The sequence below is a fragment of the Chelon labrosus genome (assembly GCF_963514085.1).
Source record: "Chelon labrosus genome assembly, chromosome: 22".
In the NCBI taxonomy this organism is placed as follows: Eukaryota; Metazoa; Chordata; class Actinopteri; order Mugiliformes; family Mugilidae; genus Chelon; species Chelon labrosus.
In genome coordinates, this window is record NC_140355.1 from 18,362,716 (window position 1) to 18,385,910 (window position 23,195).

Below are 23,195 nucleotides of genomic sequence, written 5' to 3' on the forward strand. Positions count from 1 at the left end.
TCAAACTGATGATTGCTCTGGTACAAGGACATGTACTTGATAAAAACAAGTAAAAACCACAAAATAAAGAAGCTGAGCAAGTGGAGAAATAAGCAGATTATATAGAAATAAGAATCTGCTGCAGTCCTTGACATTGAGGTTTCTCCATTTATAAGTGCCAATAACAACACTGACAGTGTTTCAAACATTTCTTGGATGGAATTTAAAACCTTTTTCCCTTTTCCATTACCAGTCATTAAAGCGCTAAAATAAAATCACTCCTACATTATTTCTCAGAGTGATAACCCATCCTTATGTCATCAATTGATTTTGCCAAAAGCATTTAGAATTTTTGGTCAGTTATTCAAATGGCCTCGTAAACAACCTCGGAAAATGAAGAGAAGAGCTAATGATTGCAAAGAAATACCGGCGTTTGTTATTTTATGAAGGATATCTTTGGATGTCTGAAGTTTGACAGTATCTGTGTTTCTGAACATTTAATCTCATTTTGAATGTCTCTGTGGTTCGTTCAAGGTGCTAAAACCTTCATTTAAATCTTAAGGTTGAATGAATGATACTTGTGCAGAATAAAACAATACAATTTAAGACTAACCTTTTTGATTAAGCTTATAGTTAGGGCTGGACTGAACCATCCATTAGTTATGCTGCTACAGGCAGCTGGGGGGCGATGCACTGAGCACCTGTTCTCTACTCTCTTCTCTCTGGCACCGAGCTCCTATCCTCTAATTTCTTTTCTCTGGCACCAAGCTCCTATCCTCTAATTTCTCTGGCACCGAGCTCCTATCCTCTAATTTCTCCTCTCTGGCACCGAGCTCCTATCCTCTAATTTCTCCTCTCTGAGGACCGAGCTCCTGTCCTCTAATTGCTTTTCTCCAGCACCAAGCTTCTGTCCTCTATTTTCTCCTCTCCGGCACCGAGCTCCTATCCTCTAATTTCTCCTCTCTGGCACCGAGCTCCTATCCTCTAATTTCTCCTCTCTGGGACCGAGCTCCTGTCCTCTAATTTCTTTTCTCCAGCACCAAGCTCCTATCCTCTAATTTCTCTTCTCTGGGACCGAGCTCTTGTCCTCTAATTTATTTTCTCCAGCACCGAGCTCCTATCCTCTAATTTCTCTGGCACCGAGCTCCTACCCTCTAATTTATTTTCTCTGGCACCAAGCTCCTGTCCTCTAATTTCTTCTCCAGGACTGAGCTCCTGTCCTCTAATTTCTTATGTAATTTCTTCTCTGTTACTACTCATGCAATTCAGTGCTACAACTGTACGGCATGTTAATTTCAGTGTGTCCCTTCCGCCTTTAAACTAAAAAGTCCATCGGCCACTAAAAGAAACTGTTCTTTAAAAAACTCATAATTCAATAAATCAAGCCTTGTCTCATCAGTACATTTCATCAGCCCACTCTGAATGCCAAATCCTACAGGCAGTTATCAAAGTTGTTCTCTTTGCATCTTAAGTATGCCTTGTTATATCACACAAAATATCTGTCTGACACAAATCATCACCCTGGTGTTTTTTCGCACGGTCCATCCTCCACCAAACCAGACATCAATGCCTCCTACAGACACCAACAATGATAAGCAATCACATCCCTTCCTTAATTTGTCGCTCCACAAGAACCCAGATACCTTGACTCTTGCATGATTCATGTGCTGAGTCACATGCTAATTGTTAACGACAGCTCTACAATTTGGCTCGACTAAATGGCGTTTCATCAAACACAATCTTCTTTGTCCCCAAAATGTCCCTGTGTGCTACACTCTTCAATTTGAGGACTGAGGACAAGACTTTAGTCACGGCGCCTTGGCAGTAATCTCCAAATCTCTAAATTCTTCTGTGTAGACACAACACATGAGTCCCAACAGTAAATAAAAGTACTCCAACCCATTAATTACAAACTGAATCTTTTCAAGCAAATGTATTTGTAATCAAACATGAGCTCAGGAAAGATGAAATCTCTGTCATTTCTCTATCATCATAATAACCCACAACTATCCTCTTATACAGGAGCAGAATTGTGCACGTTCAGCATTACGAACACCTTGCTTTGTTTAGATTGAAGATATTTCAGTGTTTCAAGTTTGTTATTGCATATCTTTTCTTACTCTGAAGAAAACAGACTTAAGAGCAAGGTAACGGTTGGACATGTTGAGTCTTGTGTGTGTCCTGCATGAACACTCTTGTCAGTGTTGCTCTCATTGGCCAATATGTGTTCTGTAACTGTACCTGATTACAGACTGTTCTTTTTTTAGACGCCAAATATACCTTCAGGAAAACAAAATTACTTTGCGAGTATGTTGGGTAAATAGTCTTGAAACGAGAGGTGGTTTATAAGTTTATAAGGTAATAAGAGTCTATTTTATAACATAGCCCACAACTCCAGTCCAGGGGTTGTGAAGTATTACGGATTCTTTCTTTGAAGATGATGGCGTCTTGTTTTGTGGTGAAGGTGACCGGCTGTTCTGGGGAAATACTCTTCCCAACTTTGAATTCAGCAGCCCACTTCATCACCATGATGAGCTATTTGGTTTATAAGTCCTTGAGATCGAAGTAACCGATGAAAGCAAGAAGGCCATTTTTTTATTCTGTTTCTCACAAAGCGCTGAGTAATCACTTAAAGAGTTAAAGCATATATAAATGTAACCAGAGCTGCATAACTAATCTCCTTCTACCTTCAATCATCCCTTGTATAACTAAATTTTTGGGTATAGAATTCACAGTAATGTATTACCTCAAACATAACTCTACATTAGTGCAATGATAGCACTGGCAGTCTTGCACCAGCGTGGTAATTCTGATATCATAATCTGTTTAATCTGTTTAACACAACTCCAGAAATGCTGTTATATAATTCCATGCAGTTTGCCGCACAACACCGCATTGCGTCTTATCTCTCAAATCGAATAATTAATTGCATTAAAAGTGCAAATCAAAGGCAGATAAAGAAATAAATAAACACACAGAAGACGGCGCTAAAGCTATTTGGGAACCCTCCTCCCAAACTTCTAATTAGTGAGTAATTTGCTAAATAATGGCAGATGAAGGAGTGAAGATGCTGCGCGATTAGGACGTTTTTCTTGGCTTGAAATGTTTGCAAGCCACCACCCCCCACCCCCACCCCCCCAACCGCAGCAGCTGTGTTTGTCAAGATTACAAACGGCATCGATGCACAAAAGCTCTTGGCTGTTTGTCGATGCACCCTCCGCTTCTTGAGGTGTACTGTGCACGAAGAGGAGCGCAGCTTGATGTAAACATATCAGAATGTTGTTGCCGTATGAATTACGCCACAGTGTCAACACCGTATAGCTAGCTGCGTGTTTATCGGTGTTGCAAAGCGCGGCTTGGAATTGGGACACTTGTGTGCAGACTTAATGGGGTTGATTACCTCACACCGTCTCGTCCCACCTACTGCGCATTTACATACTTACTTTGTTTGGCTGCACCGCTCTCCTCAGATTCTCCATCCATTTGTCTCTCTCGGCTGACGAACGGCAGGAAAAACATTTGCTTCCCGTGGAGGTAGTGACCTACCGCGGAGGCGGCGGAGAGAAGAAAAACAGATGATCAAACCTCATGAATAACAATGACAGGGAATAAGTGGATCAGAAAAACTAAACTTAGTTCCTGAATGGCACTTTGTGGCGGAAAAGACGACGCACGCATGCACAATAGTGGATATGAGGAGACAGGAGATGACTTGGCAGTGTTGAGAGATGACTGAGTCGCTGTTCAAAAGAACAACTGATCACTGGATGAGTTCGAAACGGGGACAAAGAGAGCGAGCAGAAAACTGCATGACAATAAGAATGGTGTAATGAGCAGCATAATTAAGATTGGTAGAGATCTGTGGTCTCTACTATAGACAGTATGGAATATTAATAATTGAGTAATTCATCTTTCCCTGAGGCTCTTTTACTTCACATGAAAACATCTTTTTATACACACATATCATGTACATGTGAATTCTACAAGCAATTAAAGACGTCTTTCGTGACTATTGCTCTATTACTTTTGAGGAGACGCCACTTATTTTCTCATAGCCAGCCAATTTACTCACTAATCATACTTTGTTTTATAATAAAGAACATCTAGCTTCATGTTATGCTATAAGAGGAACCTCTTGACAAAATGAACGTTACAGCAGAGACGGGAACTGAGACAACCCGCTGCCTTCAAAAGTGTTGTTCTGAGGTGTTAATTCACATTTCAGAGCTTTCTGTTAATGACACACTCGCTACAGGAACATGGGGAAATGTAATCATACTGAAGGTTTTGCTGTGACCATCAGTCCTAATTAGCTCAGCTCCATTTTTTTCATATTTTTTCAGATGCAAAACACTACAATCCCCATCTAGGGTATATTGAATGTTGCTATTAGAGCTGAAACTGCAAATCATAGTCAATCACATTGGTTTTATTTCGTTTCCAGAAATTGAGATTTGCAGCTTTTGCGACCCAAAGGAGAATTACTTCCAAGACTATCTCACTACTTTCACAAATGAAATTTTTATACGGATCTCTCAACAAAACAACCAGCTGAAAATGTGATTATCAGAATGATTTTCTGTCCTAGTTTCAACAGGGGAGAGAAAAAAAAAAAAAAGTCAGACAGAGTTGTTGCAAACTTAAAGTGGTTTACTGTTGCAGCTGAGAGAACAACACGGTGTCATAACTCCACTTGACCCAGAAACCAGAAGCGCTCTAATTAAAATCACTGAGTATTTTAATGGTGCGGCTTCTTGTGGGTGTCTGCCATACGTGCGCAGAAGCACAAAAGCGCTAATAACAACGCTGACATATTAGCAGCTTTTTTTTAAGCTGCTGTGATGAACGCTTTAGGGTGTCTGGCCACTAGTATCTTAGACGTGCAACCTGGCTCTTTAGTGTTATCATTTTAAAGCTGCTGCCTGATCAAAAAATCATTGAGACCGGTTAAGAAACCAAAGCAGTAATGTTTGAAACCAAAGCTGAAAGACAGTAAGACAGGTTGCTCGTTGAATGGATGGATGGCAGTACAGGAAACGTAGAAACTATGCAAGAATTAACCCGTGCACGCTAGCCTATCTATCTATCTATCTATCTATCTATCTATCTATCTATCTATCTATCTGTCTATCTATCTATCTATCTGTCTGTGTGTCTACAATATAATGCAATTGCTCGTCTTTTATAATGATGTGTGCACCAGTAAAATTCCAGACACGTCCATGACTTGGAAACCCTCCAAATGCCACTCATATACACATTCTCATGCAGGACCTTTACTCGCGGAGCCCGGGGCACCTGAACCGACACATCCTAATATTCACAAAGTACACTAACTGTGGCTGCAGATGCACACAGCTATGTTATGTGCCACCTCACCTCAAAGCAGTAGTCCTGCCCGAGGATGCTGCTGTGAACGGGCTTGATGATAACCTCGTCCTCCATACTTAGGTCCAGGGCTTCCACAGCGCTACTAGGGCTGAGCAGTGACTCATGGGAGCGAGACTCCTTCAGCCTTGGCATCAGATGAGACCTGAGAGGAGGAGAAGAAAAAGAGGGAGAGAGGACTGAGTCAAGGAGAGAGAGGGAGCATATGCGCTGCACGTATCAACAAGCTTTAGTGGTGAGCGTGAAGGGGAGAGAGCGCGAGGATGACGAAGAGAGGATGCTGCACTCGCCTCAAAGTCATCGAGCTCTCAGCGTGACAAGCTCGCGACACTACTGTATAACAACACATGTTCGTGCACCCACTTCTGAGCAGGCCTGCTAATGGATGCTTTGCGACGTCTCATTTACAATTTGAATGAATGGAAAAGCTTGAAAGATTGAGTCAAGCTGCGCTGCCAGCTGAGGCAGCGGAACCACTAGAAATAGGAAGCACTTTGTGTCATTGATTATCATTAATGGTCAGACTCAGACCGTTTCCATGATGTGATAATGCTCCACTTGCTAGCTTCATTTAATACACAAACAGAATTGTTCTCATAAATGTCAGTTTTTTTTCCCCACTGCATTATGACGGGAGCTCCAGATGCACCTCGGATGTGTTCAATATTTTAACAAAGGCAGCCCGGAGGCTTGATTCTTGGCCATTTTTTAGCCAGAGAAGATTAGGAGACACAGTAAGGAGCTTTCCACTGTTTCCTGTGTTTGATGTTGCCCTACTTTTGAGGTTTTAAGAAGAGTTAAGCTAGATTTATCCTTCTGTGTTGGATCTACAATGTGGACTGACGTGCACCTCCCTAGAAATAAAACTATACGTTGCGCTGACGCGGACCACAACAACCGCGACTTCGTTTCTCTTTTCTGAGTTGAAAAAAACAGCATGAACATTTAATTCCTAATCGCCATTGTTCGAAGTCGTTAAAGTAACGACTTTTAACGGTGTAAATACAGAATGATGCCAATAATCCAGTGCTCAAGTATAAAAGCTAACAATGTTGTAGATCAGACACGGAAGCATAAATAGCTGTAGAGTGGGCGTGCGTCTTTAGGAAAGAGGAAATGTGACTCAATGCTGTGAATACTGCACTGTACACCAATCAGGCATAACATTATGACCACCTTCCTAATATTGTGTAGGTCTCCCTTGTGCCTCCAAAACAGTTGTGACTCATTAGAGAATGGACATGGGCCTTCTGAGGGTGTCCTGGGAACAGGATGTTGTTAGTGGAGGGTCTTTGGGTCCTGTGGGTTGAGGGGAGGGGCCTCTATTGTGGATCATCCCACAGATACTTGATCAGTTTGGGATCTAGTGAATTTGGAGGCCAGGTCAACACCTTGTGCTGTTCTTCATGTTTTTTTTAGTTGTTCCTAAAGTGCATCCTACTGTGGATGGCTGCTGCCATCAAGGAGTGTCATTGCTGTGAGGTGGGGGTGCCTGGTCTGGTCTAGGTGGGTGCTACATCTCTAAGTAACATCCACATGAATGAATGCCAGGTCCAAAAGTTTCCCTGCGGAACACTGAACTGTCACAAGATGGTCAATGTTATTCACTTCTCCTGTCAGTGGTTTTAATGTTGTGGCCGATCGGTGTATATGCCCGTGATCCACGTTTTTTTGTCTAAACATTTAGCGCAAGATTTTACTTTTCTAACATTCAGTACCACCCAGTTATGCTGTCTTCAAGTAGTCAGGAAACAAACTACTAATGAGTCAAATAGCTCTTATGCTTTGTTTATCCCCACGCATGTGCTTGTATGCCAGTTTATACTTATTGGTATAATTTGTTTAGCCACTGAGAAACATGGATGAGGAAATGCATTTACAGTTGCTGCAGTAGGTTTACGTCAGGCCACGGCGTAGGCTGCTAAGCTATGCGTACAGAGCGGTGCAGCTACGGCGTGGCGCTAATGCAGAACCATAAATCTGGCCTCAGTTCTCAGTTCATGTGTTTCCATTCACCAATGTTGTCCCACACGTTGAGTCAGCCTCGCGGTGATAAGAGGATGAAAGGCTAACCGTGCCAGCGGGGGGGGTTGATGTAAACAGCAACAGGCTACGTGCCACGAAACATCAGCCCCTGATACTGCATCACGAAGACATGAGGGTCAATTGCTAATGTAATGAGTGAGAACATTCTTTTCACGGTGCCCTCGATGGACAGCTCACACACTAATCCCGTGCGTGTGTGTGAGCCTGTGTGTGTGTGTGTGGAGTACATATTTCTGTGTGGAGTAGAAGAAGAGCATTCCAGGAAAAAATGCAGCAGCTGTAATGACAGATTAGCAACCGCATGCAGCCCTTTGTGCAGTCAGCCAGCTTTGTTGTCAAATCCACTGTCCAATGTGAAGTGGATAATGACCTGGACTCTCTCTCCTTTTTTTTTTTTTTATTCCTTAATCTCCCTCTTTCTCTCTCACACACACACACACACACAAACACCATCCCCTGGAATAAAAGAAAGGAACTACAGAAATGTGTTCAAAAAGACATAAAGCGTAGTTCTGAATATATATAAATCCAGTTTTAGGAGCTAGTCGAATATTCCAAAGCGCAGCTGCACCTCTGCTTAGTGATTGGCTGACTGGGTACTGGGCAGAACTGAGAGCATGAAAGAGGGGAAACAGGAAGGGATGGGAACGTCTAAACCTCAATCCACAGTCCTGAAACTGACTGAGGGGAAACAATCTGTCGAAGCGGCACAATACAACACGTTGTAATTAACTCGTAGCATGTCTAATGTTCAGCTAATTGGAAAGTGAAAATAATCCTCAACAGAGAGAAACGGCCACAAAGAGAAGAATGCGTCTGTATGTTTTACCCCGCCGTTGTGATTTTCTTTTTCCTTCGTGTTATAAGAACATTAGTGTCAGCGAGAACGGTGGGAGACTGTGAAAGTATGAATAATAATGCTGCCTGTCATCGGCGTTGCATTGTGTTGAAGTGCACCGCAAACGTGTAATTTACAGCCTATTCTCGTATTTAACGGCAGCGTCAGACAGTCTGACGTGCGAATCCTGTTCGTAACTTCGGTATCGGCCGGTCTGACACGCCGCTCCCGCCAAACAAGCGCCGTCGCAAGCGGCACCTGCCGTCCTCATCTCCTCGTTTCTCTACTCTTCGCTTCCTTCCAACCCCCCCAACCCCCCACGGCGTCGTCCATTCTCAGGGAACGTCCTCTGTCGTCCTTGACAATCCTCCAATCCCTCCTCTTCTACACTGTGCTCCTCCGGTTCAGTGTTTACCTGAGGGTTGGGGGGGGGGGGGGGGTTCAGAGTTTATGATCTTCCAGACTGTCTGGTATGCATCTTTCCGCCCACCTCCTCAACCTGTTCTGTTTATCTCTCTCGCTGTATTTATCTTTCTCCTCTCTTGCCCCGGCAGTCAATCCATCCTTCTTCTGGGCTTCGTTTCGAGGCTTATAAATATTTCAGATGTTATGCAGCTGATCCACGATCCTCATCTAGTTGCCCTAACCGAACTATATAAAGCACAACCGAAAAGGTCACGCCATAAGGAAGAGATGTCGTCGGAATTACAGGAGATGCTGCAAAGAGCACTGCATCTGTTACACCGCATGTTTGGATACTTAAATAGATCACATGCATGTGTGAGATGAAGGGAACTTGACAACTTTTTGCTGGTTGATTGATGGTAATACATTTAAGAGGAGATCCATCCATCCATCGGTTTTCTTCTGCTTATTAGAAGTCGGGTCGCGGAGGCTTCAAGCTGAATATGCCAGTCCAGGCATCCCGACTCCCTAGCAATTATTATTTTATCCTGTCATATCAAGAAGACGTGGCGGGATTAAATAATTAATCAAGCAACAATTGGTCTATTCTGATCCGCGCTCCCTTGTTGTCGGGTTTATTTCAGGAGTTATAATTGAAAGAAAGGGAGGTGACACGAACCAAAAGTCCCACGTCTAGGAATCGAATTGGGGAGTCATGCACTCCCCTTTGGGTCTTCATTGACGCAAACGATTTCTTTCATCACAGAAGAAGCAGGTACCAGAACATGAATGTGCATTTGAAAAATAAACCTCCTGCAACTGAATCATGAGGTTATTAAAAGGAATTGGTACTGCAGCACTGTTAAATAAATGGCTGTTCCTCCAGTGAATCCGTGTTACTCAGTTACCGTTTAGATTTAGATTTTTTTATTATCCAAAATCCCTATTTGGTTGTTGATGTAGATCACTGTTTGGGAGTTCATGACACTGCATCAGCCCAAATATCCCATCAGCACAGTGTGAGAAGTAGACAGACGGTGCTTTGCCGAGGCTCAATAGAAACTCAGTTAGGAGAAAGTACTATGAGAGAGAGAGAGAGGAGCGGAGTAATGGATTGGGAGTGTGTCGGAGCTGCGCCCAGTGCGCTTTGTCTCCGCATCCTGTAAAAAGAGTTCATCTGATAGCCTGTCTGGGATCTGATACAGTCTGAAACATCAGGCCCATACAGGCCTCAGTGCACTTAGACTTCCAACACGCCGACTCGACTCGCTGGCAAGCCGACGGCACCACAGGGGACTATGTTTGTACTGATAGTTCAAGATAGGCTGAATTAATGCAGCGCAAATAACAGCGCTTTCAGAGTCTTTTGTGCTCGGAGAGTACGGCGCGCGTTCACCGCAATCATAAGTCAAACGTCACGCATGTGAAGTGGCGTTAATGTCGACGCAGTAAATAATACCCTCTTTGTGTTGTCTTTCCATTATGTACACGCGAAATAAATGCACTGACCAAAGCTGAACCTTCTGACGTGACCGAACACGACACGTGTTTTTCTCAAGAGAGGCCTCAATAGAATTAAGAGGCCTGATGCTGAGTCTTCTTGCTGTTTACTGTGGACGCGGCCCTGCCCAGTGTTTAGACAGCATTTTGCTTTGCTGTTGGTCCAGCATTTACAACAATCAATATGCTCTCCGCTCGCAGACTGGCACCGCAATTACTTGTTAATAATGCTCTCTGGCAAACAAACGCGCTGCGTGGCGGCAGGCATGCATATCAACAAGTATTCTGGACAGCCATGAATGCTGTTAGACAACCTTCCAAGGTATTTGAAGTATTTACTTTTCTTATCTGTGTGACATGTAAAACATCACGAACACAAACCTATTGCTAAATCAGCACATAAACTGATCAGGCATAACATTATGACCACCTTCCTAAGGGTGTCCTGTGGTGTCTGGCAACAAAATGTTGGTAGTGGGGGGGCTTTGGGTCCTATGGGTTGAGGGGAGGGGCCTCTGTGGATCAAAATACCTGATCAGTTTGGGATCTAGTGAATTTGGAGGCCAGGGCAACACCTTGTGTGTGTCTTCATGTTTTTTGTGCTGTTCCTAAACCGTTTTTTGTGCTTGGAGTGTCATTGCTATGAGGTGAGGGTGCCTGGTCTGGTCTAGGTGGGTGCTACATGTCTAAGGAACATCCACATGAATGAATGCCAGGTCCAAAATAGACAGATGAGTAGATTTATATTACTTGTCGCCCTCCATTGGTTTGCTTTTGTGTTTGTCTGGTTTCTTTTTTTGCCTCAGGTTTGCAGAGTTGAGCTGTTGCTAGTCATTATGCTGGGGCTGGGTTGCCATCTCACCTGATTCTCATCATCTAATCAAACTGAAACCCATTTGAGGACTTCCACTCTTCGTGCCCAACTCGAATTAGCTGCCTTTCTTTGTTTGCTCCAGGTGCAGCCCATGCTCCAGCCAGCTCCTCCTGATCTCTTTGTGTCTATTCGGAACTCCGCTCGAGTTTTGTTTTTCGTTAAAGTCCCGTCCTTGAGCCCGAACTCCCGAGTTCTCTCCTTCGAGTTGTCCACACCACAACAATATCTCCCTCACCGTCACCTTTCCACCTCAGCTCCGCTCATGCACCGCTTCTTTGTACAGTTCTGAATCAGCCATTAGGCAGAGTCACGCACTGCCGAGATGGTGATGGCTGGCACCACCACGGCACCGAGCTGCAGAACCGCTCTTCAGGAATACTGTGGACATACAGGGCTGGGGGCATTTTTGCTAGACATCTCCTATGTTCTTTTTTTTCCATTAATCTGTTAGCCTTTCACATTTAAGTCTGATGCAATCCCAAGCACAGCTGCAAATATAGACTGTATAAAGGAGAATATGTTCAGATACGCTCTGCTGGAAGAAAATAAATGCTGCTTGTTAGACGTGAGATTGGCGACCTGCAGACAAAGACTTTGCCACAAGTTTCTGGTAATACTCCATTTAAGGTAAGGTCACAATACCCTACACTATCATCATACTGTATCTATGCAGGTAGCAATCTCCTAACTTGGCATACAGATAAGACTCCCACCAACCACTCTGCAGGCACCTGAGCCCCACCTCAGACATCGAAGAGGAAACCATCACACACATGCAGACACGGTAATTGTTCGAGCCGGATTACGAAGCACATGAAGCACTGCAGAGACAGGCAACAGGACAAACAAGCCATTATTCATGCATAATGAAGCCTCACACAATGAAGAGTCCGTTATTCCCACTGCTTTGGCTCTGAGTCAGCGGGAAGGACCGCAGGCTGTGATGAAACAACCGAGTGTCTGTCACACTCACTGCAGAGCACCGACGCGGCCCCTATCGCTCATTTGATCTGAGAATATCTGGTCAGGAGACGGGATTTTAACCCCTTCTCTAGAGCTGATTGTGCCTCATTAGTCACACTGAGCTCAGAGAGGAAGTTTAATTCTAGTCTCCTGAATTGCATTCGTGTTCTGGGTAAATGTATGTCTTTGTGCATCGGCTTGGCATCTGTCAACTGTCATCCGAGCTAGAGCGAACAGCTGGGTGACGGGTACTAGGAGAATATAGACAACCGAAGAAAGGTCTGGCCGGTAGCAAGAGTCAGTAAGAATGGTAGTCAGAGGGTGGCAAGGGAAAAAGACAGAGCAGAGGGGATCCTGTCAGATGCTGCTGGTGCAGAACGGTGGATGTGTGAGCTAAAACCACTGACATGTGGCCACAGGCCTTGGAGACCAAACACCAATGAGGGACAGCCAGGAGATCCAACAGCAGAGGAGAGCAGAGCAAACCTCAGACACGCTGCAGAGAGAGAATGATGTCTTCAGATGAAGACAGGGGCTGAGCTTCTGGCTGCAGACCCAACGGAGGGACATGTCTATATCTGACATCCAGACTTAATCAAAAAAAAAAACCTTTCTCCTCATGCATCCGTGACCTCAGTGAGACCTGATTGGCTGTGAAAGCCGTGACAATGACAGGGAAAGGGGGGGAAAAAATAAATGTAAACAGAGATGTAGCTCCACATCCAGTGCATTAGTGATTTGCAGCACCTGTGCTTGCTGGCGGCTTCGGCACTTTAGGCTTTTACACTGCCAGGGGTCTAATGCACACGAGACAAAGGAGAGATTACACTGGGAAGAGGGAAAAAGGGAGTCACAGCCCCCGGGCAACAGAAAAAGAAAAAAAAAAATGGGGTGAATAAAACACTGACGCTATGGTGTGACCACTTTTGTGAAGAAAACAAGAAGCGGTTAAAGCTATAGATGGATGCACGCATTAGCTAAGAGTATATAGAAGTGAAAGCACAAAGAAGGTCTTTCATATACAAGGGAGGAAGGAAGCTTTTAAAGGCAAGAATGAGACGCATGCAAACACGCCCCTCCCTGCAAAACAGACAAATACATACACAGGCCTCTCTTTAGGAGCCCACAGGGATGCCTGACTCAGAGTGCTGGCAGACACGCTGCATTGTAGAAGATGTTGGCTGGTAACCGTGATCAGGTGGTCGGGGACCAACAACTGTGGGGAGAGCCGAGGCAGCCTCTGAGCCAGGCTGTCTGGTAACGCGCACACACACACACATGTGCCCTGCTTGATTACAGTGAGAGCGTAGCCTCCCTGCTAGGCTGGGAGGTAATTCAGTGTAACATCTGCTAGGATACTCACAGCAGGAAAGCGGTGCGGAGCAGTGAAGAGCTGCTCCGGTGCCGGGGTCTGGCTCTGAGCTCGTCGCGTTGAGTGAAAGAGAACAGAATCAGCCGGCCTGCAAATACAATGGCTGGACGCTGAAGATCAAACCGGCAGCTGCACAGCACACCGCGCCAATTACCTGCGATGATCTGTGAGGGCTGGTTTTTGTTGGAGTATTAATTTTTTGCTAAAACGCGGCGAATCCTTCTTACTCGTGTTATTCCTCTTCCCAGGTGAGGTTTAAGAGCCAAATTGCCACCGGAGCTTAGCGCGAAGCTTCAGCGGACTTCGTGAAACCGAGTGTAATGTCCGCGTGTGGGAGTTTGTCCACAGCTCCGTTCACGGGCAATTATATCGGGGGCGAGGAGAGCTAAAAAGGGCCGAGCAAAAAAATGCAATGAGATTTCTAATGAGGTCAAAGGTCACACTAATGAGGCACATCTAAATCTGCAGCTAAGGTCAGAGGGCGATGGCCAAATGTCACGCTAATGAACGCATTATGATTGCGATATTGATTTAAACAACTCATTTCACGTGACGTAAAGAGTAGAAAGAAGGAACCCGTCGCGATGATTGATCAGTGTTTTCACTGGAGGTTGTTATTGTCTTACAGCCAGGTGGGATCCTCACTTTAGGCTTCGTGTCCCTGGCTCACCCACGCACATTCACACACGTGACATTCCCCAGGCAATAATAAAATAATAAAAAAAACAAAGACGTCTCAAAGACACCGCCGCTGATTAAACGAGGAATCAGTGTCCTCTTTTTAATGCTTTCATAAAACGACTTGTAATAACGGCTTACAAAAGACAGATGAATAATTTATTGCTCTGAAATGCCATGCTAAGCAAGCAGATTCTTGTGTCATGTATTACAACTACTAATACTATTAATGCTCCCTTTCCTCCCGGTCCCACATGATTTCATTACTGAAGTTCAATATTTATGTTTTTTCCTGACACACTGAGTCGCCAGTCAGCTGTTTGCAGGTGTCGTGAGGTATCTGCATCCTCATTGGCCCTACAGTGGCAGTGCATGTGCTCAGTTGGTCTAACCAGGCACACCTGAGAAGGCTGAGGAAAAAAGGCATGGCTGTGGAGGTCTAGAATAAGATCACTTCGCAGCAACAGAAGACCGTTGGTGCGCATTTTCAGCCGATTCATCAAGTTGAATTGGAGGTGGTAGGTCACTCTGATTGGACAAAAACGACAAAGTTCAACGTACGACGGCTCGTAGCTGTTCCTAGCTCTCGGCTTCTTTTGGTTTTCCCTCTTTAAATGACGAATACAGACTGCTGCCACCTGCTGGTATGATTTTTTTATCGTGTTTTTTTACGCAGATACAGGATGCTGTAGTTTTTGTGGTGTGTTCAAGTGCAAATGTTTTGGACCAGAGGCGACCACAATGCTCCTGGTAGATTTTAGAAGTCTTTCAATGTCTGTTTGGTGTGTCCATACCTTGATGTTGGACCGGGAAATAGTAATCTATATACATATTTATATTTTCTTGACTTGAATTTACAATAAACAGATCATTTCATTTATTAAAACCTTGACTGGTGCGTGCATCCAAACTGCAGGGAGAATAACCAGTGAACGCAACTAGGGAAACATTTTATTTTATAAATATATGTATAGCCACCCTCTCTGCTCAACACTCATTAATTCCACACAGGAATCACCACAGCTGAGGGAAGAGAGGGGCAGCGGAAGCAAATGAACGCAAAAAATAATTTAGTTATCACCTAGTAAGACAGGAAAGAGTCCTAATTAGACCAGTGTCTGTCCAATTAGCTGACTTATCATTTAGCTTCGGGCCAGATGACACAGTTAGTCCGTTTAGACCCTGAAGGTGTCGGCAGAGAAACTATTCTTTTACGCTAGCCCATGAGGTTACAATGAAAGAACAGAAGGAACGGCTTCCAGTATCACATGTATTATAATAACAATACATACATATGATTCAATCATTGATGATACTTTTGTATTACTAACCCAACTCCCGATGCACGTGCGCGCATGAAGACGCCGAAACACATTTTCCACTTAAGCATTTCCTATTTGTCATTCCACATTAGCTGTTATTGATTTGTTATTTAATCCCATCAATTGTAAAAAAGTATGCTTTAACCGCAAACCTCCACAGAGACAATAATAGACCATTAGAGGGAAGAAAGTCATACATCAGTGGGTATGACTCAGTCATGATCATGAGGCTGAGAATACTTAAGGTATGCCAAGGTCATGGAAATGGTATTTTCATCCATGCTAATGTGTTGCATACAAGTACTTTTAGTGCAGAAACTTAATAAAGACACCAAACCCCATATTGCGGTATTTGTCATTCTGTCTCCGGATAAACTGAGTAAAAAATTTAAAAAGATAATAATTAGTTACCCTTGAGCTCTTGTACAACTGCTTGGGGAACTGATAGCAGCATGTGGAAAGGAGTAGTGGAGATGAGGAAGTGTGTTTTTCACTTCTTGACCTGAATATTCAAACACCCCTGTGGCACTGGACAAAGGAACAAGCGAGCACTCAAGTTCACAAGGAGAAAAAGAGGACATGGACTTTCTTCCCACGCAGCGCGGCAAAAAATAAAATATATATATATATATATATATCGAGCCAGTGATCTCTACAAATGCAACTTTTCCCGCTTTTTTTTCCAGCTTTCATGGTTGCCTTCATTATTAATACCAAAGTCAGACAAATGAAGTAGCTTTAGCACATAATTGGTTCTAAATTGGAGTGTGCTGTCGATGCCGAGGTCTTGTTTGCACTCTAAAGCCAAGATTTGCCTCTGGCACTGAATAGTTTGCATCTTCAAGTCCAAACGTGTCTCCGTTTTTTTTTGTTTTCCCCTCAACACCTCCTTCTCCAACAATCCAGCTGTACTGTACTTTTCCTCTTTTAAATTCCGGCATTTCTTTACATTCATAATTCATACGGAGAGAATCAAAACTAGTTCGGTGCAGGGAACCTTGGGTGGATGCAGAAACAGAGGTTTCCATAAACCACAGCGTGCAGCTGTGCTGCAACTACCCACAGCAACAAGAACACGCCAACGGATACAGTATTAAAACAAAGCGGCACTCACGATCGACTGAATATGTGAAACATGGTCCAGCTGAAGCTCTCGGAGCTGGATCCTCAAAAAGCTTCTCTTTGGGTCGCATTCCTCACGAGCGGCTGGTCTCCGTGTGTTTTCCGGACTATTTTTGAGTCTCTGGGAACGTGGCTGGAGACTCTGCCCTCTGAATTACACCACACCGCTCCCTAAGGAAGTCTGTTGCTACTAACACACCCCTCTCCACATCCCATTTAAAAAGACAGAACTGTTATGTAGGACAAGCCTGCCCATACTCCCATGTAACATTACACTGGGATGAAGTAATGCTCACAAGCTGCCATGAAAAACAGGCTTGGACGCGGTGGTTCCAAATGACATAAATCTACTATTTAAATGGCTTTTTAAAAATAATTATAATGTTTAATTAGAAGGATTTAACAATTATATGTATAGTACAGCTGTTTTAGCTGTTGCATTTGCCCAATGATGACCTAAATATGAGCTGAAACTTCTCTCTCTTCACTGAGAAACAACAAATTAATGGGTGTAAGGGTGAAGCCTGTTATAAAGTTACTACAGTGCCACTCTTGGAAAACTACATCTATATTTTTCTAGCTAAACCGAGTCCCTAGGATACACAGTTTCTCTGTCATCATCATCAGATCGGTCTCCCTTGCTTTTTCTCACACTGACATAGACCCTGCGTTGGCAGCCAGGAAGTCAGCCCTCCCTCCTTTCTTTTTTTCCCCTGTAGCAGGAAACAATGGCTCAGCCTTCAGCACCAGGCTCTGTGGGAAAATCCTGGGTCCTTGGCCGGAGCGTAGGACGCAAGCAAACGAGGGAAAGAAGAAAAATAAGGGAGGGAGGCGCAAATAAGGAGAAGAGGGAACGAGCAAGACGGAGAAAAGGAGGCCAGCCAGGTTTTGGAAGGAGACGTGCTGCCAGATGTGTCGTATGGTTGTTTTCACATAGCTGGCGACCCAGTGAGGGGAGACTGATGTCACAGCTGAGACGCGCTGTCAAGAGACACTTCAAAATGACGTTTGAGCGCCGCGACAAAAAAGACAAGAAGCCCCAGAAATGTCATTTCGTGTGAAATAATTAGAAGGAAACGGGTCCGCTTTGGCTAGTTGAAATGTTTTCTGAACGGAAGGAGAGTATCATAACTCAATCGTTTAAGAATACGCAGAAATTACATAGGAGCCATTATGTAAAAAGGCTCAAGTGGAACTCAACAGGAGCTGGTAGCAATCGTCTAGCTCAACAATGGAGCTCATTGTTAGCCGTGCAGAGGAAAGGTCTTTGCACCCCATTATGGGTGCCCCGGTTCTCCAGCTCCCAAACAATTTAAGCATCATTTGGAAGGTGAAACCTGAGGAGGTTTAATGTACTTGTTCTCTGCGATGCAATGGATTGGAGTTGCTTGCTCTTATCTAGAGTAAACAGGCATGCATGCCTTGCTGTTTTGGAGAGTGGCTGGGTAAAGGTTAACTACAAAGCCAAGGCGAAGCCCGGAGACTAAACACTCTGGGGGATTTCCTCATTCCTCTGGTCTGGGCTGTGATAATATCATACCCCTCGTAGGGTTGTTCGGAGTGTGGCTGCTCCTAAATATAATGTGGGACCGGGCAGCGCTATTGTATCTATTGAAACTTGTTTGTAATTGCCGTAGCAGGAAAGGAGTTCAGAAAACTATCTTAAATCAATTCAATGGGAAAAGACGTTCTGAACAATGGCCCTCTGTACTCAGAGACACGTAGCTGCGCAACTTATTTACTTACAGTTTGTGTGTTTCTCTGAATGCACACAAACAGAAAATAGTTTGTGCGTGTGAATTTGTGAGCCAACAATTACGTGGGCGTATCGGCGCAAGGTCACGAGCCGGGAGTGTACAGCGGCGGCAGCAGCAACCAGGCTAACTGCCCGTCTACTGGCCTCTTAGATGTTATTCCCCTGCTACCCACTAACCTGTTTAATAAAGCTCCAACTGTACGTAGAGGAGGTAAACAAAGGGAGGGAGGGAAGAGGAGAAAAATAATCAGTGGATGCAGCACATTCCAGGCAAGCTTCCACAAGTCTGCACGGCAGAGAAGGAGGTGGTGGACGGAGAGAGCGGGAGAGACACGTTGGACAAGGAGAAGCTGACAGGGAGGCATGGAAGTAGAGGGCAAATAGAAAGAATAAGACAAGAGAAGTGAAAGAAGAAATAACTCTCCCATGACTAACTGGTAATTAACAAGTTTTATTGCACCTCTGCTGCTAAATCCGAAAGGTATTTTCTTCCAGTAAAGGTCAGGGAATGAAGAAGATACTCAGAGTGAGATGCAGATTTTCACAGACATAACACTATGATTAATATATTTTATTGTGGGCACAATTGCAACTGCAAACTAGCCAGCAGGGTCCTTCTATTACAGTATTGGATTTTGAAGATGTTTCCATCATTGTGCAAATCAGACAGTTAAAGGATGAGGCTAGCGTGTTTCTTATCGTCATTAACTCCTCATGAAAAGACCAAGAAGAACAGTACAGGTTGATTCTTAAATAGTTTCCTGTACTGCCTGTGGCACTCAAGTCTCAAATCCATTCATTCCAACTGAAGGTCTTATTGTATGCATTATACACACCGATCAGCCACAACATTAAAACTACTGACAGGAGAAGTTAATAACATCGACCATCTTGTGACAATTCAGTGTTCTGCTGGGAAACTTTTGGACCTGGGATTCATTCATGTGGATGTTACTTAGACATGTAGCACCCACCTAGACCAGACCAGGCACCCCCACCCCATAGCAATGACACGCCTTGATGGCAGCAGCCATCCCCAGCAGGATGCAGCCTGACACAGACACAAAAACCTTTTAGGAACAACTCAAAAAAACATGAAGAACAACACAAGGTGTTGACCTGGCCTCCAAATTCACTAGATCCCAAACTGATCAAGTATCTGTGGGATGATCCACAGAGGACCCCCCCTCAAAGGCCCCCCACAGACACCACAGGACACCCTCAGAAGGCCCATGTCCACTCTCTGATGAGTCCCAACTGTTTTGGAGGCACAAAGGAGACCTGCAAAATATTAGGAAGGTGGTCATAATGTTACACCTGATCTGTGTTATATAATAACAGCTAAATAAAATACTGAACATTGCCAGTTTCCAATTCTCTGTGTTCTCTGCGTGGCCCTGAGTCAACAAACGTTAACGAGAGCACACAGTGTCAACTGTCTCCGACCTTTAATGTGTTTTGTGAGCGTGTTTAAATGTCCAGTCAGTTTACTGTCAGTATCCAAATGCAGTCAGAGAGGAGCCAGATCAATACGGTTTTTATGCCGCTGCGCAGTGGGTCAATAGCGGCTAAAAGTGTGGTTAAAAGATCAACGTAATGCAAAGGCAGTGTCTCCGTGTCTTCCACCAGGAAGACAAGTGAGAGGAAATGGAGAGTATAAGAGGCATTAGCGACCCCTCCCTCCATTCCATCATTCATTCCCCTACAGCCTGCCCTCCATTTCATTTTCCTAAAGCAGCTTACTGTAGAGGCTCGGGCACACAAATAGAACAGAGAGGAACCAGGAGCTGCAGCTATAGAGTGTTTGTTTGGGTAAAAGAAACACACAAAGATAAAGAGTACGAGAGTGGAGGGAAAGAAAGAGACCTGTAGGACTGAGGCTTGAGAGCTTTACTCCCCCCCCCGTTGTTGCTATTGACTCGGCGCTACAGCCTTCGGGCCAAGAAGAGCAAATGAGTGATTCAATTATTGACAACGCACAGTTGCTTCCTCATGAGCATATGCTCCTCTTTCATCCTCTCCCAGGCAAGGCTGAGGAGATCCAGAATAGCGCCGCTAAATGACTTCCACGCCGCTCTCCTTCCACCGCCTTTCACTCACGACCGCGAGCTAGATGGAAGCCGGGATTCTGAACCTCTGGTTTGCGTGACGTGCACCGTGTATTTTAAAAGCTCGGTGAATAACGAGGAAATTACACATTTTCTGTGAAAGGCCCGACACTCTCTCTGCCTCTCCTGCTCTAAATGCTTTCCAGATTAATCATCTTTTTGACTAAAACAAGTCTAAATGCTATCTGTGCGGTGTGCGGGTGGAATGAAACCCTGCATGCAAGAGTCAGAATCAAGAGCCAGGAAGGACAGGACTAATTCAAATAAATAAATAAATAAATAAATAAACTACTCAAACATAAAACATGTGACAGATATATTACATACTGTGAGTGTCTTCTAGAAACCATGTGTCTCTAAAAAAGCCAGTTTCCAGCTTCTACATTTTTAAATAATCCTGTTTTTCTTGAGAAACGGAGTCACATTCAACATTTCTGTGCACCAAATTTGGAAATGCATGTTTGTTTTTCATTTAAAAGTCAGTGTTAGACAGTTAAACTATTAGATTACATGTGCAAACACCTGTGCGTTCACATTTGTGCAGCCAGGATCACATGTGTTGCACTGCTTCTCCTTCCTTGCTCTCTAAACCAGCAGTGGTCCAGACCTCTTGACCTCCCCCCACCCACCACCCCCACCCCAGCCGTGAAGCCCCTGGGTGCGGCGTGCCATGCCCCCCCCCCCCCCCCGGCCCTCCCTCTACATGTGTCTGATCAAATGCTCTGCTCCACTTCATCAGCTCTCAGTAAATCAATGGACATCGCAGAGATGATCCGCAGTATGACGAGCACTTACAATGGGGCCGAGCGCTCAAGAGAATGATGCGAAGAGACGGGAAGGCTTAGCGGGACGGCGGGACGGCGCCGCACAAAGCGCTCGTTATTGCGTTTAACTTGCAACACCAGATACGTCTGCGGAATTATTACACAAGTTCGGTCCAAGGGCGGGAATTAAGAGCAGCAATCTGGAAGGTGAACGAGCATTGCATAAGAGGTTTAGTCACCCAGAAGTAACTAGTACACAAAATACTAGAGCATAAACAAATGCTCACTCTGGGCCCTGTAATGTTCTTCTAATTTTCGCCTCCTTTCTCTCACATTTTGCGTTAAAACATGTCTTTGTAGCTTCAACCCCGTTTCCCTGCTGCTTCCTTGTCTAGTTAGCAACCAGAAATAGGATCACACGCTCAACACAAACGCACATCTGAATGTAGCATGTGAACAAAGCTTTATTATGCACAGAAACATTTGCTCATGCATGCAAGCAGAAACAGCACCCGAGGCCCCCCCCCCCACAGTTAATGCATATAAACATAGACTGTCCCCTTAAACGCTCCGAGCATAACACGTAGAAGTGGAGCTCAGTTTTGCTCCGGAGCAACTCGGCTACAATCAAGAGCCACCAGCTGAGCTCCGGCGCTGAAACACATCTACACGCTGCGGTAAACAAGCGGACGAACCATTGAGCATCAGACATCTAAACCAAAGGCGGCTTTCTCCCATGAAGCCACCTCTAAGGGAAACAAACGTTTGGCTGGGACAAATTAAAACTCTCCCCCCCCCGTAATGTGTCAGGAAGTTGCGGGCGTGTTGGACACTCACGGCCTCGGCGTTTTTATCAGCGTGTCCTAATGATGCAAATTAAAACCGAATAACTCATGTGGAATAACTTAATTACTGTCGATGTGTTGCTGCTGTCTGATTTCACGCATGTAAGTAGCGTGTAAATAGCTGGAGGCGTCAACCGCCGCCACGCACGTTGAGTGTGAAGAGATCATTTCTCCAAAAAATTAAAAATCTGGTGTGAGGATTTGTGCGGTCACAGGCGGGACCTCCCTGAGGTTTGGATGAAGTGACAGCTAACCACAGAGAAAAGCCTTTCCACTCATCCACTCCTCTCCTCGTTATTATTATGTTCCTGCAGTTAAATAAGCTGTCGGTCTGAGAGACTCACACACACACACTCTCTCTCCGGCCGCGCACCTCCCTTCGGACTGCTAATTGCCTCCGACACACAACTCGGACTGCCAGCCAAAGCGAGCGGCTGACCTCACACTGTGGCCCAGTCATCTGATTTGCGTTAGCTGGCTGGCCTTCGTCACACAGGCCAGCTTTGTGTGGTGTTGCTATATTTATTAGGATGTGGTAGAAACTCGCAAACAACAGTAAAAAAAATAATTTGCACAATCGTCTCTAGGGTGCTGTCATAATAAACGCAAAGCGCTAAACGAACTGGGAGTTGGAAGCAATTATATAATAATGAGTGAGTATCCCGAATGTGCGCAGGACGCATGCATGTGTGTGTGTGTGATGACTGTGTGTGTTCAGGGAAGCATCCTCCCTTGCATTGTCACTGATAGCGAAAAGCAAAGAGGGAAGGGAAGAGCACAGCTGGAGTATAAACAGCACACAGAGGCAGAGGAGCGTAAACAGTCTCAGTGAAGCGTCCACATTCCTCCTCACGGACACACATTCAGAAAGAAATAATAATAATAATAATAATATTCTCCCCGCTCGCCCCAAAAACCGACACACAAAGGATGGCGAGTGACATGTGAAAAGCAGGATAACACTCACCAGGCATTGTCAGAATCTCTCGCAGAACAATCGAAGGCGGGCAGAGAGAGAGAGAGAAACCGAGGCTGAGCCGGAATAAGAGGAGGGGAGGGAGGGGGAGAAAAGAGACAGGCAGAGATGGATGAGGGCAAAGGCGGTTTTCAGAGCTCCATTTTTTTTTTTTTTTTTTTTTTGGTCCCCCCTGCTGCCGACGCAGACCGCCGCTCGCCCTCCTCACTTCCTTACTTGTGGTTCTCTTCCTCCTTCTCTCCCTGACTACGTCTCTCTT

General features: G+C 44.7%; 1 protein-coding gene across 9 annotated transcripts in view; it reads right to left on the bottom strand.

The window, feature by feature from the left end:
- dab2ipb (DAB2 interacting protein b) overlaps window positions 1-23,195 on the bottom strand; it is a 132,186-nt gene that overhangs the window by 33,599 nt on the left and 75,392 nt on the right. For 8 of the 9 annotated variants that reach the window (XM_084572526.1, XM_084572530.1, XM_084572528.1 and 5 more), the window contains exons 4-5: window positions 5,359-5,512; window positions 3,423-3,521 (exon numbers count right to left, since the gene is read on the bottom strand). In XM_084572526.1, coding sequence (XP_084428652.1) covers window positions 3,423-3,521; window positions 5,359-5,512 — 253 coding nt within the window. Of the gene's footprint in view, window positions 1-3,422; window positions 3,522-5,358; window positions 5,513-16,479; window positions 16,893-23,195 lie in introns of those variants that run through there. The other variant, XM_084572532.1, reaches the window with a different exon arrangement.